At 34.7% G+C, this 14,551-nt stretch overlaps 1 protein-coding gene across 5 annotated transcripts in view; it reads right to left on the reverse strand.

The window, feature by feature from the left end:
• The window catches only part of UBR1 (ubiquitin protein ligase E3 component n-recognin 1), a 60,722-nt gene that overhangs the window by 17,084 nt on the left and 29,087 nt on the right, over positions 1-14,551 (reverse strand). For 3 of the 5 annotated variants that reach the window (XM_027879577.1, XM_027879576.1, XM_027879581.1), the window contains exons 16-31: positions 14,387-14,448; positions 14,065-14,175; positions 13,096-13,161; positions 12,783-12,884; positions 12,248-12,311; positions 11,710-11,834; positions 10,473-10,525; positions 9,374-9,476; positions 8,837-8,885; positions 8,241-8,395; positions 7,188-7,287; positions 5,923-6,032; positions 5,352-5,441; positions 3,586-3,773; positions 2,287-2,492; positions 1,055-1,148 (exon numbers count right to left, since the gene is read on the reverse strand). In XM_027879577.1, the coding sequence (XP_027735378.1) occupies positions 1,055-1,148; positions 2,287-2,492; positions 3,586-3,773; positions 5,352-5,441; positions 5,923-6,032; positions 7,188-7,287; positions 8,241-8,395; positions 8,837-8,885; positions 9,374-9,476; positions 10,473-10,525; positions 11,710-11,834; positions 12,248-12,311; positions 12,783-12,884; positions 13,096-13,161; positions 14,065-14,175; positions 14,387-14,448 (1,678 nt within the window). The remainder of the gene's footprint in view (positions 1-1,054; positions 1,149-2,286; positions 2,493-3,585; positions 3,774-5,351; positions 5,442-5,922; positions 6,033-7,187; positions 7,288-8,240; positions 8,396-8,836; positions 8,886-9,373; positions 9,477-10,472; positions 10,526-11,709; positions 11,835-12,247; positions 12,312-12,782; positions 12,885-13,095; positions 13,162-14,064; positions 14,176-14,386; positions 14,449-14,551) is intronic. The other 2 variants (XM_027879578.1, XM_027879579.1) reach the window with 1 other exon arrangement.

Raw genomic sequence — 14,551 nt, forward strand, 5'->3', positions numbered from 1 at the left:
TAGATCTACGCAGATGTAGATGGATCTGCCAAGAGCAGATGTATTATACTCAAGGAACATACTTCCGTATCATTTTAAGTGTGTGCACCTATTTATTCTGTACCAATGTTTTATTGTAAAAAACTATATATACACACATATAGAAAAGTAAATGATATGCACTAGAAGTTTAATAAGATTTTTTGAAGTAAAATGGCACATGTACAAGCAACAAACCTCAAGAGATTGTTTATAACATACAACAAAAAAAGAGTAGCTGTCATTGCATGACCAACTCTCTATCTGTTGATAATACTTCACTGGGATGATTTCTATTATTATTTCACACTATTTATCTTGTTTAGACTTGTCAGACCTTTGTGGAGTCAAATGTAGGATGACTCTATTCTGCAAGCTAGGGAACTCAGTCTTTTACTATTCAGTCTGCATTCTAATCCAACACACTTGGTCTAAATTGTGGGTCCACTAACCCATAGAAATCTGGTAAAGTTTACAGTCATTGTATCGATTCTTTGCCCTTACCTCTTACTAAGGGTTTGTTCACCAATATGGGAGGGGTTGCGAAAAAGTATTGGTAGATTTAACCACTCCTACTCTATTCTAAATGCAAGAATCTCATCTAAAGACTCACTGGAATAACTCAGCTTCATCCTTTATGGTCTGACCTGGTGACAGACCTTTAAAGTACTGTTACTCTTGAATGCTCACCTGTAGGAAGGTTCCTAATGGTTCACACTGGACTGCTAAAAGTAAATCCACTAGACATGGTTTCTTATTCTTGACCAGTTTTACACCATTGGTTTTATTTGCATAAATTAGTAACTCCTTAAAGACTCTTCTTTGGGTCATAGAGAGCCTAAAAACTTTTGATGATGATTTTCTTCATCACACCAAAACATCTCTCATGCCATATTTCATTTTTAGATGAGTACGAATAGTTGTGATCTCTTAATTAAATATCCACTTACTGTACTGTCTTTCAGGAGTGCACTTAGATGATTTGGAAAATAGATTAATTAAAACTCATTAAAAGGCAGCAAAGACACATCCTTACTTCTGCCAGCAGGCTGCGTGCATCACATGACCACAGCTTCCTGTGTGGGTCCCACAAGGTAACTCCGGGTGCATGAAGAGAGGATCTAGTGTATCTAGAAAGATGTGGCAGAAAGAAATTAGTAAAAGAACAATAATGTAACTTCCCATGATCAAGATCATGAGAAATGATCAAGAATATACACAGAACACAAACCTTTTTATTTTCCTACAGTTTGCACAGTCACCTTAAAACTCCATTTGGCTAATTTGTCCAGACCAACAATCCAGCAAAGTAATCACAAAACAGAACCCACTTGAACTACCGAAGGCTTTCCACTAATTATGAAGAAAGAGATGACAAAATTCAAAAGCAACAGCCAACTGGTTGAGCAGAAGAAAGGGCTCTTCCCTCTCCAAGTACTGTTTCACCTTTTTTTATCCTATTCTGGGCTGCATTTCTCTTTTTTAAAACTAAAAGCCGACAGCATCTGATCTTGAATTTTATTTTTTTTTGCCAAAAAGAGAGGAAAAATGCAAAAATGTCAGGGAATACTTAAATTTCTCTAATACTTCTATTTATTTCCTTCTTTTCCTTAAGTAACTGACCAAAAGTTCTACCACGTTTAATCAACTGCTACTTACAAAGGAATTGTGGTTGGTCTTTGTGTTCCCTGCTACTAATATGTTACTATGCAAATCTAATTCTTGTGTTGGTATGATTTTCTTGTATTCTTTTTTTTTTTCATTCATCAGATGATATCAATCCTTGCTTACACTTTTCTACATTTTCATATTGTTGCTTTTATTATTTCCAAGACAAGTGAGGAAAAAAAAAACCACACACAAACAAACACCCGAACCCTTTTCGGGCTGCCACACTGGCCTCTGATAATGTTCATTTATTTCCTCCATATTGGGAAAATTTGCCATTGTACTTAAATAAACACAAACTGTGAACAGTCTTGGATTTTTTCCAGGGCAACTACTCCTACCAAATCTACATGTTTGCTTAAATCTTCTTGTGAGACTGAAGCATTTTCTGATTTCCCCCAACAAATCTAAACCTTCATACACTTCTCATTCAAGTTTTAAAGCATGGATTTTAGAACAGTTTAAAAATTTTCACCTTTTTTTTCTCAAGTAGGGTAAGCCATTCAGCAATCTGACCAAATACAAGACTTTAACTGGTTCAAAGGGTATGAGCTCTGGGTACAGAACTGCTTGTAGTCTAAAAGAAGAAAAATCACATACCCCCTGGGAGTTCAGGAATTCTGCTTCTATTCTGAGTTAAGGCAGTTGATTTCTGGACACAGGCAGACAACACCATGGCAGCACTTTCCAACTTTACTTCTTGCTCCTCCTGACAGAGAATACAGGTCAAGATTTCTTTCTCAGCAACAGATGGACCTCGCTTGGGACCCAAAGCAATTCTGGAGTAATCAATTGCCGAAGACATGCTGTAAGATCATAAGTGACACAGATGGAAAATAATCAGATGGCTTTTTCTACATAAACTTAACTCTTCCAGGCACCTAATAAGGTCATACACTCCTAATATTTCTGGTTTCATACCAATCTGCTTTACAAAACCAAATTATGACCAAGCAATGAAGAAACTCCTAAATCCACACTAAAATGCAGTACTCTTTAAAAACAGAAAGCTGAAGCCAGCTAAGATAAAGTAACACAGTGAAATGGATTCAGGAAATTCAATGTAGATTGGATTAAATATATTTCAGTCTTACAGACACATTAAAATTGGTTTCCTTTCTTGAAGAAAACATACAAAAAATGAATGCCACTACCTTAAAACAATGCTTCATGACATAATAAGCTTCCATATATTTTTTAAGTATTCCCTATTCCAGAGTTCAACAACGATTTATAGAAGACAATTTATTAAAGACCAAAGGATATGGTACCTCTTTTCCAGCAGCTATCTCCATTTTGCAGATTAATTCTGTGAAGTCTCAGTTACAAAAAAATTGTGATCTGTATCACATATACTATATTGTTGAGGTATCTCTAGAGCAGGAGCTCAACAGAAACCAAACAACTTCAGTATGAAATAAGATTTTAAAACCTAACAAACAAAAATATCAGTGATTTGAGCTACAAGAAGCATATTTTCTTCTTGCAACTTAAACTTAAGACACATTGGCTTTCAGATTCTTCCTAAAAGAAAACACTTAAATTTTCATCTATGGTTGACAGTCACCTCCAAGATTACAGTGGTGTCAGCTCAGCAGGTTTCCAGTGATACTTTTTCAAATGTTATTCAATATATGTATCCACCATTTGAAGAACTGATTTTTTTTAAATTTTATCTTACGCTGCTCTACTAAGCGATTCACTGTTCTTACATCAGAATACACATGCTAGTTTATATATAATTCTTTAACAGAACATGACTTGAAAGTAAACAGAGACAGAGACTGGAATGACAATATCTGTCCCCTGAACCTACTTATGTACTTTATGGAGCATAATGAATTTACATAGCAGGTAATGAACTCTTCCCACCAGAACTCTGGATGTCTTTTTTCTCACCTTTCTTCCTCCATTATAGCATCTTCTTTCCCCTGGGCCTCCAGTGTGTTTTCATACAGGAGCTTATGGGTTTCAATGAAATTCCTCTGAAGTGCAGACATCTGGGCCATTATCTTCTGACGGTGCAACCTTGCTGCTTCTGCCTTTCTCTTCCGCTCAGCTTTCTCTTTATCCTGAGTGCTCTGTGTCTTACAATAACAGAATAAAGAAATCACAGGCAACTGAGAACACCAAAAAATGAGAAGACTCTTTCCCCAACTACAGGCATTCTAACCACTGACGTCAAATTCGTCAACTGACAACGCTTTGATGAGGAAACAAAGCTTACTGCTATTTGAAAGATGAATAAAACTCAAATCTTTAAATGTGACTAGATTAATGAACCTACTCAGAAGACTGTACTTTTGTGGTCCCCAAAAGGTCACTAGTACAAGATCCAGCCCAAATGCAAGATCAATAATACCTGAGACATTTTAATTAAGTACTTGTCTCTTCTTAAGAAATTTTAGTGAGGTGAGCATCACAAGCCTTCTCCACTATTCTGTTATTCTCCCTAAAGTGAAACCCTTACTGAATATTCAGTATCTTCCTTACAAAATTGAAGAAAATTTTATCTTGAACTATCAATGACACAACAAATGTAGTAGCTTTTTATATTTATATATCTGTGTATTGTATTTTCACTATTCTTTATGGTACACAGGAAAATTATTCTTCTTCCAGTATTTACTCATTTATCATGTTTTCAAAAACTATAAACAAGGTATTTCTGTGCTTTAGAAATGCAGAATTCAAAAACCAGGTAGACTTAATTAAAACATATAGAATCTAACTCCTCCTATTCTATTATTTAAGGGACAAATTCAACATTATAAACATTGCTTCCATTGACAATACCATTACTTTTTGAGGAAATCAAACAAAAACAAACTGCTCCACAAGCAGTGGAACTGTAAGAGATTAATTTCTTACTGACTTTTTATATTTTGTTTAATACCTCACCAGATACCATATGACACCTTCCTCAAAAAAGAAACATGGCATATGCTGTGATAAGTTTAGAGCTCAGCATGCAATGACCAGCCAAGAGATTGTTTGGCAGCAAGCTGTCGCCAAACAAAACGCGTAATAGCAAACTGGTCTGTCTCTGCATACTGTCTAAGGGTAATTAGATTCTCTTCTGTTCAACTGCCAACTGAAAAAAAAAACAACCCCACGGGACTGCGGTAATCTTTGAAATCTCCATTTCATTGTGTCACTTGACCACTGGATTAAAAAGTTATATTGAGCAAAGTGCAAAGAGACTGAGAGACAGAATAAATACTTAAGCCTCATGTCTTTACACAATCAAGGCAAAGCAGATTAACCTCTTGACGGGGCACGTAAATTACAAGACATCACTTTAAGTGGATTTGTATTTCTAATTACTCTACAATGACAATATAATAGAAAAGGTGGTCAGATCATAAAGACAAGAAATGGAAAGATAAACACAAATTACTTCCTTCACCCCACTCAGTTGCTTCACTTAACTTGGAAGTACAACCAAACACATTAGGTGCTGATAATTCCATTAAACATGTTTAGTACAAATTTCATTTATTAAAAATATTATTATTGGAACTAAAATCCTATTTGTAGACAAGATATTAGAAATTACCTTTAAATATTCTCATTTTAGGCAATAAATTCAGTCTCTTTATTGAAAATAGCCATTCAAAATATTAAATACAAGGCTTCCACTGAACTTTTATTTTTATTATTACCTCATCACCTTTTGTAGCTTCTGAGGCTGATGCAGCTGCTACTGTTGTCAAACTAGATTTTTCTCTCAATCTTTTCACTGTATCAAACATCTAAAAACAGAGACTTAGATGTTAAAAATAAAATGCAACTTGACTCTTATTACGGTATAGATTAATACAATTATGATATGGCAAAATATAAGCACTGGAACAGGTTAAAAGGAGAAGTTGTGGATGCCCCATCTGTAAAAGTGTTCTTGGCCAGGTTGGATGGGGCCCTGGGCAACCAGCTCTCATGGAAAGTGTCCCTACCCATGGCAGGAAGATTGGAGTTAAACAATTTTTATGGTCCCTTTCTAAGTAAAGAATAACCCAGCACTTGAAATTAGCAATACGAAGTGCAGTGACTTGTAAGTGTTAATACAGTATTCAAGAAATCACCTGGTCTGTGGGGAAAAAATGCTGCAATAGATTAAACTTCGAGAAATCATTGCAGTTGTAAACACTGGATTGTATGTAGGAATCATAACCTCTTTCATAACAGCTTTCTTCATTACTGAGATCAGATCATACTTATCTCTCCACTGTGTACCTGTAGTATCCAATTGACTGTGTCCTTCTGTGCCTCTAACTGAGGAACTCTCTTCAATTTTTCCAGAAGCATTAATACATTCACAGCATTTAAGGCTGAGCTTCCCATTCCTTTACAAAGTGAAAAACAAGAAAAGGGACTTCACGTATTTACAACCACGGACATGCCTTAAAATATTGCTAATTATATAACACACATACATGAATTTTTCTGGTTTAATTTCATCTGTTTATTCCATTTATATAAAGTATAATCTACCCCCTTGTAGATCAGTAATTTCTGCTTTAGAAAATCTTTGCTTAATAATTTCTGCTTAAAAAAGAATTGCTTTTCACTTCCAATGGAATCAGTAAAGCTCTTGTAGCTTATCTAAGTTTGCTAACAGCTTAGCATGCATAAATTTATTTCCATCCCACAAACTCCTATTATTACAGGAATTATTTCCTTCCTTAAAACTTGGTGACTGGCTCATAGCGTTCTAGGCCCTTCTCTAGCACAAGCGTGCTTTAAATCGAGACCATTCCCTTCAACGATATTTGTACTGCAGCACATTCTACAAGAAATTAATTTGCACATTTTTAGTAGGGAGACAAATACATTATAAAAACATTTTTTTTTTAATTAAATCACTTCTCTGTAAGAGCTTTCTTACAAAAATACTGACTATTTTTGCATCCTTTATGTGTAAAATGGGGTTTTGGATTTTCCAGTTACACAAAACTAACGGTGGCAAAGTATTCTCTAGTATCTAATTAATTTGAATTTATTTCTATAGTTGACAAGGAGCCTCTTAAATAGAAATACGTTCAGTGTCATGATGATACTTCTCTTTGCTCGACAATAAGAAAAAAATTAAAAATAAGGTTAAATGAGAGTATTTTTCAAACTCACATTTCAAACAACATTTGAAAAAAAATAAAAAAATAAAAAAACTACTTCAGTAGTTTTATGTATTTATTCACATAGGAGGTATTTAAAACACACTTAAGATGTGATGTTTAGGAACATGGTTTAGCGGTGCATTTGGCAGCAGCAGGTTAACAGGCGGACTTAATCACCTTACAAGTCTTCTCCAGTCTAAAGGAGTCTTATCTCTGTTGCATCTCACAAGTGACAATTAGTCACAGGTAGTCCAAACCTGGTTTTTGATTATTTTTTAAAAAATATTTTATCAGGTTTTAATATAAAGCAAAAAGTAAAATCTTTCTGACTAAGGCCACTACATAATTTCTTCTAGTTTATTTATTTTGGAAAATAAAACATACGTGTTGCTTTGTGATAAAAATCAAAGGATACTTCTTCCTCTGGAGACTTCTGTAATTGCTGCTTCTCTTCTAGTAGCCCTAAAGAAAGGAGATGGAGCACCTGAAAAAAAGACAAAAATACCAAGCGTCATCCAATGTTAGAGATAAGGAAAACTGGCGTTTATAATAAGAGCATTTAATATAGTTCTGTACTATATGTTGATTATATCCATGGTAAAACACCCGAAAAAGTGCAGAGATCATACACAGTAAGTGAAATAAAAATGCACAATATAAATTTACTGCGTATTAGTTGCACTACAATAAATAAACTTGCACCCACTTCACATTAGCAAAATGTGAAGCTTGTCGTTTTGCTGATATAAATCTATAATTGCTTAATTCCATAACCCAAAACTTTGCAGGTAAGGAAAATAATTAAACTATTTATGCACTCTAGTGAACAAAACTGATTATTTCAAGTAATCTGTAAATTCACATCTATAATTTTATAAATATTATAACTACAACTTCCAAAACCGAACAAACCAACCAACCACCCCAAAAAGCACCTTTCAACAATGTCAGTAATTCCTTTTTTTTAAGCATAAAGTCACTGTGGTAAAATTATTGTTTAAATACTTACAAAAATTACTTTATTCCATCACTGAGGCCCCAAAGACATTTATGTGCTTACAAAATGAAGCAACTCCAATTTCTTTAAGATTATCAAAGGGTTACTTAGTTGCACATGAAGTTTCAAGAAGATGATGAGGTAAGCAGAATTATGTATTGAAACGGCTTCAGTGATCAGGCAACAAAGGTAGGAAAGAAAAATAGAAAATTGGAGAATATTTCCTATTTAATACTATTGTGTACTATGGTTTTATTTCACAATGGAGATAGATAATTAGAAATATTTTCTTCATCGGTAAGATTTATAAAAGCAGGTTTGGGAATAAAAAATAAATCCTTATCATTCAAAGTTGTCTTTATATATTTTGATCTTTTCATAAGCAGTTAACATGGTCAGTACAGGAATGGCCATGGGAAGATGACTAAGGCTGACCATACCATTTGGATCATAGCCTCGGTCCACAAGTGGGTTTCCAGTTCCACTGCTCTCTGAAGAAGGGTCCGCAGGATGTGCATCATAACATCACAGTTCAGAATCCTCACCACGTTGCTGAAGGCAGGACTGAAGTCTGGAGGAGGAGGTGGTGGCAGTGCTAGAAAACGGAGATGTGCAAATGTATTACTGAGCTGGCATTCCACCCAAGACTGCAGGCAAAAAGTAGAGAGTGCAAAAATACTACTTTCACTGAAGAAAACCTGGACTTTTGAATTAATGAAACTATGACAAACACAACTGTTCACCTAAGACAGCTGTCATCTTTAACAAAACTAAGTACTTATATAAACCACAACTAAGTACTTATAGAAACCAAAACTAAGTTCTTATATAAACCACAGGCAAACTAAGCTAAACAATCAATCACAAGTACTTAGTTCTATCTGTAAACACAAATCTTAATATGAACACAAATTTAATATGAACTCAGCTATCCACAGTTAACTCACAAGACATCTCCCAAAGCTCATTATACACATGCAAGAACATAACACTACTGAATTATCACATTTTTTGAGTATCAGTTTCAAATTTCTACCTTCATCCCTGTTTTCTTGTTTTCTTCTTTTCTTTTGTGTATGCTCGGCCTACAGAAAAAGCAGTGTCGTTGTATCAGCACCTCTACAGAAGTACACAATGAAACAATGAGAAACCCTACACTAGAAATCTGGCAAGATATCTAGTGAACATCTGGTTGTCTAACCGAGATCTGTTTAACAACATCACATTTTGCATTTAAATTTGTAGCAGAGATAAATGACTGGACATATCTGCTTCCTCAGTAAGAGTTACAAAAGCAAAGTTTGGTGTTTCCTAGTACAAAGATAATTCTTAGCATAAAGAGTTAAGAGAATTAATATACGAGTCACCATAGGGGAAACACTGATGCAAACCATACCACAACAATTTGTATTGACAATCTTAACTTCATTTACATTTAAAGTTAGCAGTATACACTCTTTACTGAATCAGTTTCTTTACATTCCGTTGCCTCCTCTGATTCGGTAAAATTCTTTAGACATTGGTAAGTGAATGCTACTCTTTAACCTTTGAGAGTGAATCTTACACTGCTTACCTTGCTGTGCTGGGTCTTGGTATAGTGATAAAAGAACATATTGAAGTCCTTCAAGCACTCATCTTTCAGTTCATAAACTCCATGGCCAGAGACACCTGGTTTCCTTACAGAGAAATATTTCATGACATACAGATTAGTAATGTATGTTCAGCACATCTTTAAATGTAAACAAACCAGTAACACAATTTATTTTCTAACGCAAGTAGAATAGTGATGGTTACTTCAATAATTTACAAAATAAGCAAGGAGTAAGTTTATCAGTCTTTAATTTTCACGACTGTTAACTACTGTAAATCTCATCCTGCTGCAAAACATTTCTAGTCTATACATCATCTACAGTACACAATATAGCCTCTGAAAATTCTTTTAAACTTTACGGCTTAGAATTTCAGACACTGGATGTTACTGTATAAAATTCATTCCTTTCTTTAAGCAAACTACAAAACAAGTAATACAAACAGCTACTTTCCAGACAGGGAGATTTTTTGAACCATCCATATAATTCCCAAAGTAAAATTCCTAGGTACATCTATAGTTATTCTTAGTTAAAAAATTAAAAAGCAAGTCACATGAAATTTAAAATGAAGTATACTAAAATAATTAAAACAAGATATTTTTCTCACAAAAATAGCAGACATTTGAACTAGTTTTTCTCAACTACTAAAACTGATTGTTCTATACCTGCAAACATATATATAAGCACACGTATATAAAATTAACTCTCATCTGAAAATAACAGGAAGTTAGCAACTAAGTAACATTTGTCAATGGTACAGTGAGAGTTGTTAATGTTCCTAGCCATCTTTGGAAAAAAAGAAAAACAACAACAACAAAAAAACAACATTTGAACATTCTAGGACATGAGATTATTAAATTCCTGAGACTCTTCAAACTGAATTTGAGGAAAAAGGGTGAAAAAAGGAGAGAAGCAGCAGTAGCTTAGGATACTCCATACATTTTTCTTTCCTATGCACACTTGCAAATGTATATACTTCAAGACAGCAAAATATTAGCTGAACAGACTGTACAGTTCAGCTTGTTTAACCCACATAAACCACTTCACATACAAGCTACTTATGAAATAACATTAAGAACTTACTTAAATGTAGCCACTTTATCAATTACATTCTCCAAGCCAGTTTCATTGTTCTCCTGGTAAAAAATTTAGTTTGGAATAAATATATGAGTACCTTCAGTATTATGCTACGTGTAATAAAAACAGGCAGATTTAGATAATTCCCTAATTCATGAATTAATATATTTTGCCCACTGTTAATCAGAAAGCAGATATTCATAACTGACAAGTTCCAAGGAAGTACCAAAAATGGATAATATTTTCAGTTAATCATGTAAAACTTTATTAATAACTGAGCTGATATCTAGAAACAGGGCAGTTACCCAACCTCAATGGAGGGGAAAATGGAGGTTCAGTTATTTTAAAACAGTGAATGAGGATATTTGGATAATATTACAGACTATTTAATTTACAATAAACTGTAGCTTTTTGCATTAATTGCCAGCCCTCAAAACTTGCACAGATTATAAAATCTAATTCACATCTCTACGCTTTGCTTGAATTTTCAACAATTGGAATAGAATGACTGGGAAATCTGTGTTTTCAAAGAGACTTGCACAACACCTGACTTTGAACTGATCTGCACAGGTTTAAACGATCAATATTATAGGATCAAATTTACTGATGGCACACAGGGCCGAATAGAACTCAGCTGTGTGGTCCTACAAGGCTAACACAGGAAGTTTTAAAACTTTTCTTTTTTAATCTAGAAGAACTAGGAGGACAAGAGGGCATGGTCTTAAGCTGTGCCATGGGAGATTTAGGTTGAATATTAGGAAAAAAATTTTTACAGAGAGAGTAATCAGATGTTGGAATGGGCTGCCCAGGGAGGTGGTGGATTCACTATCCCTGGAGGTTTTCAACGTGAGACTGGATGTGGCACTTAGTGCCATGGTCTAGTAATCACAGCGGTGTTGGACCAAGGGTTGGACTTGATGATCTCAGAGGTCTTTTCCAGCCCATTTGATTCTATGATTCTATAAACTATAGCTAAATATTTTAAAAAATTCCCCCTCTTAATCAAAAAACGTAATTCCTATATAAACCTTTCCATATCTATTCATACTTGAAACTATGACATTTACCTTTACATCAGTAATGTGTGTAAGCCCCTTTGTCATGTTATTTTGTAATTCTGAAACCAACATTAAAGCTTTTAATCAGAAGTAAAATGCTTCCGTATTAAGATAAGAAAGCTTAAGAAGAAAGACAAACCAAGAAAAAGTAAAGGAAGGAAAAAAGTAAATAAATCAGGACTCACATTTTCAGGCAAAGACTTAGTAATTGCACTGTGGGCCATCGGTTCAATACATAACAGATGGATGATTTCTCTCATTATAACATCTTCTTTTGTCACATTGCTGATTCCAGGAACATATCTTTCCCCTGTCAGAGTGAATCCAAAGCAAAATGGCAAATATGACAGGTATAAAGCAAATCTGAATTTTCTGAAGTGATAGTGCTATTGCTGGAATGTTGCAGTATTGGCATTTGTCAGAAACCTGTCCCAACTGTGTCAGAGTAAAAAAGCCCAGCTTCCTAACAAAAGGGGTCGAGATGGCCTTTCTCTTCATATTCTACATTATTCTACTTTAATGCCAATTATGATACTATCTAACAACTTTTTTTACTATGCAACCCTTACTGCTTCCAGTTGACAAATATTTGTGTTACTGAATCATACATTTAAAATAGGCACCATCCAGTATATTCGCCATACCATCTATGTTAAAGAAAGTCATCAAGCCGATTTTGTCAAATTAATAATCCATTACTAAGACAAGAGAAATGAAACTTACCCACAACATAGATGAGAATCTGTAGCATCTCTTCTATTAAAATGTTGTATTGTTTGATTAAATCCTACAAGAGTTAGAGAAATCAGTTTAAAAAAACCCACAGAACTGCAGGAAAATCCATCAAATGACATTGAGCTCAGCCTTCAGATCTACTACTTCAGTGAATCACCACAGTGTAAGAAGAAACTTCCAACAAGCTGGAAAAAGTGTCTATACTTGCAGAGGAGATTTCACTCAGCAACTGAAGTGCAAGACTCAGAGGCAGGAAAAGAAACAACAGCTAAAAAAAGTATCCCAAATGAAACTTCAAGCCTTAAGAAGCAGCATAACAACCCAAGAAACTCCCAGCCAAAACAAAAGCATGTAACATAGCCTAAGAGACACGGAAATTTTATACTGAAGTTATTTACATGGATTTTGGAAGATGCTCTATGAAATAAAGGTCAAAAGGGAGCAAAACCTGTTTGCTAATTTTGAGTAAGCCTCTACAAACCCAAAGCTGACAAACTACTCATCAGGAAAACTGGCTACTTACCTGATCTTTGGTGGGTTTGATCTTTTTGAAAGCATCAGCAAGCTCGTATCTCTGCAGCATCAACAGGAGGAACTGGTTCGGATCCATAAGAGACGCACCTATCTATCAAAAAAAAAAAACAAACTAATAAGAACATCAGTTACTATTACAGTTATTCAGCCATTACAAAAAAAAAAACAAAACAAACCTTTGCCTTTCACCAAGAGATCACGCAAATTTAATATAAATTTAATGTAAATTTTAAACATTACATTTTGTTAAATTCCATGAAAGTTTTATAAGACAAGAAAGCAATGATTCAAAAACATTATACCTGGAGCATGATGATGTCTTTATCATACATCTCTTCTCTGCATTTAACATCTTGGTAATAGAATACCTGAGGAACAGGAAAAGAAAATTAAGCAGAGATATAAAGTAATGCACTATCAAATATGTACCAGTTAATCTCTGAGGCTTTTTAAAACTGTACCACATCATTACTGAGAAAAGGAATATTTCTTTCAAAATAAATGTTTACTTTGATGAAAGTGCTAAATGCTTTTTCACCTATGCAGAGAAAATCTATGACATACTTCATATACCCCCTTCCAAGGGAACATAATTCTAATGGCTGCTACTGATTAAAGAAGAAACATCCTCCTCCTCCTCCCCCAGTTCTCAAAGACAATTTTACAGGGTGCTACCAATATTGACTTTGATTTCACCAAAGGGTCCTGTGCAAGATCAGCAGAGAATTTCTACCCTCAAAGGAAGAAAAAAAACAAAGTCAAGCCAAAGCAGGCAAATGCAAGGGTAGACTCTTCCTTTTACGTTTAGTCTTGGAATAAAAGTCCCAAGAATTAGAAAATGTTTGTATGTCCAGCTACATGGCTCTCAAAACTATGATACTAAAATAGTTTAACTTTTGCATATAACAATTTCCGTACACAAAGAGAAACTTCTAACAACACTACTAAGAGTACTTATGCAGTGATTACGAGATCTGAAAATAGCTTAGAAGTAGACACCTGTAACATTACTACTGTTTCAAAGAGTAAGAAACAGTCATAACAGAGACGGAAATACTTATCTAATATAGGGTCCAGGGAGGCAAGCCATCACTGAAGCTGGAAATAAAACCAAGTAATCTAAATTCCCACCTAGAAACCTTTCTATTTAGTGTAGGAGTGACCCCTGTGACCCCTCTCTGCACTGGATGAAACCACGCCTGGGAGCATTACTGAGAAACTCTTGCATACGCCTTAGGACCAACTTGCCACTGAATATGGTAAGGGAGTACCTGGCTTATCAGGGAGAGTCCATTCCTTCTCCACATCTCTGCAGCAACCTGAGCCACCAAGACAAGACATCGCAAAGGATATTCTACTAGCAGCTCCACTTGAAATTCTTCCTAGAATTTAAAAAATAAGGAAAAAAAAAATCAAGCAAGAATAAGTCTGTTGATGATTTCAGAAAGGTAAGTTCTAGTGAACAAAGACATATTGACAGCTGCAAAATAACTTGCATGTGAGCCATGAAGGTTACAAGATATAATTTTAGGCTTTTTCTTCCCAGAACATAAATCACAAGAAGCATTTGAAGTGGGAAAAAAAATATCTTACAGGAGAAACAAACTCATGCAATCTTGAGATGGCTCCAGTCTTGCTTAATCGTACATGAAGACCTACAAAAACCAATAGGAAGAAAAATTAGAAAATAAGTCAAAATCAGTGAAGGTTCTCCTCCAACCCTTTCTAGAAGTTAGCTAAATCATCTACAACTCAGAG

Source organism: Empidonax traillii, unplaced genomic scaffold, assembly GCF_003031625.1.
Source record: "Empidonax traillii isolate 1590-97213 ecotype Southwest subspecies unplaced genomic scaffold, ASM303162v1 scaffold56:size2478089, whole genome shotgun sequence".
NCBI lineage: Eukaryota > Metazoa > Chordata > Aves > Passeriformes > Tyrannidae > Empidonax > Empidonax traillii.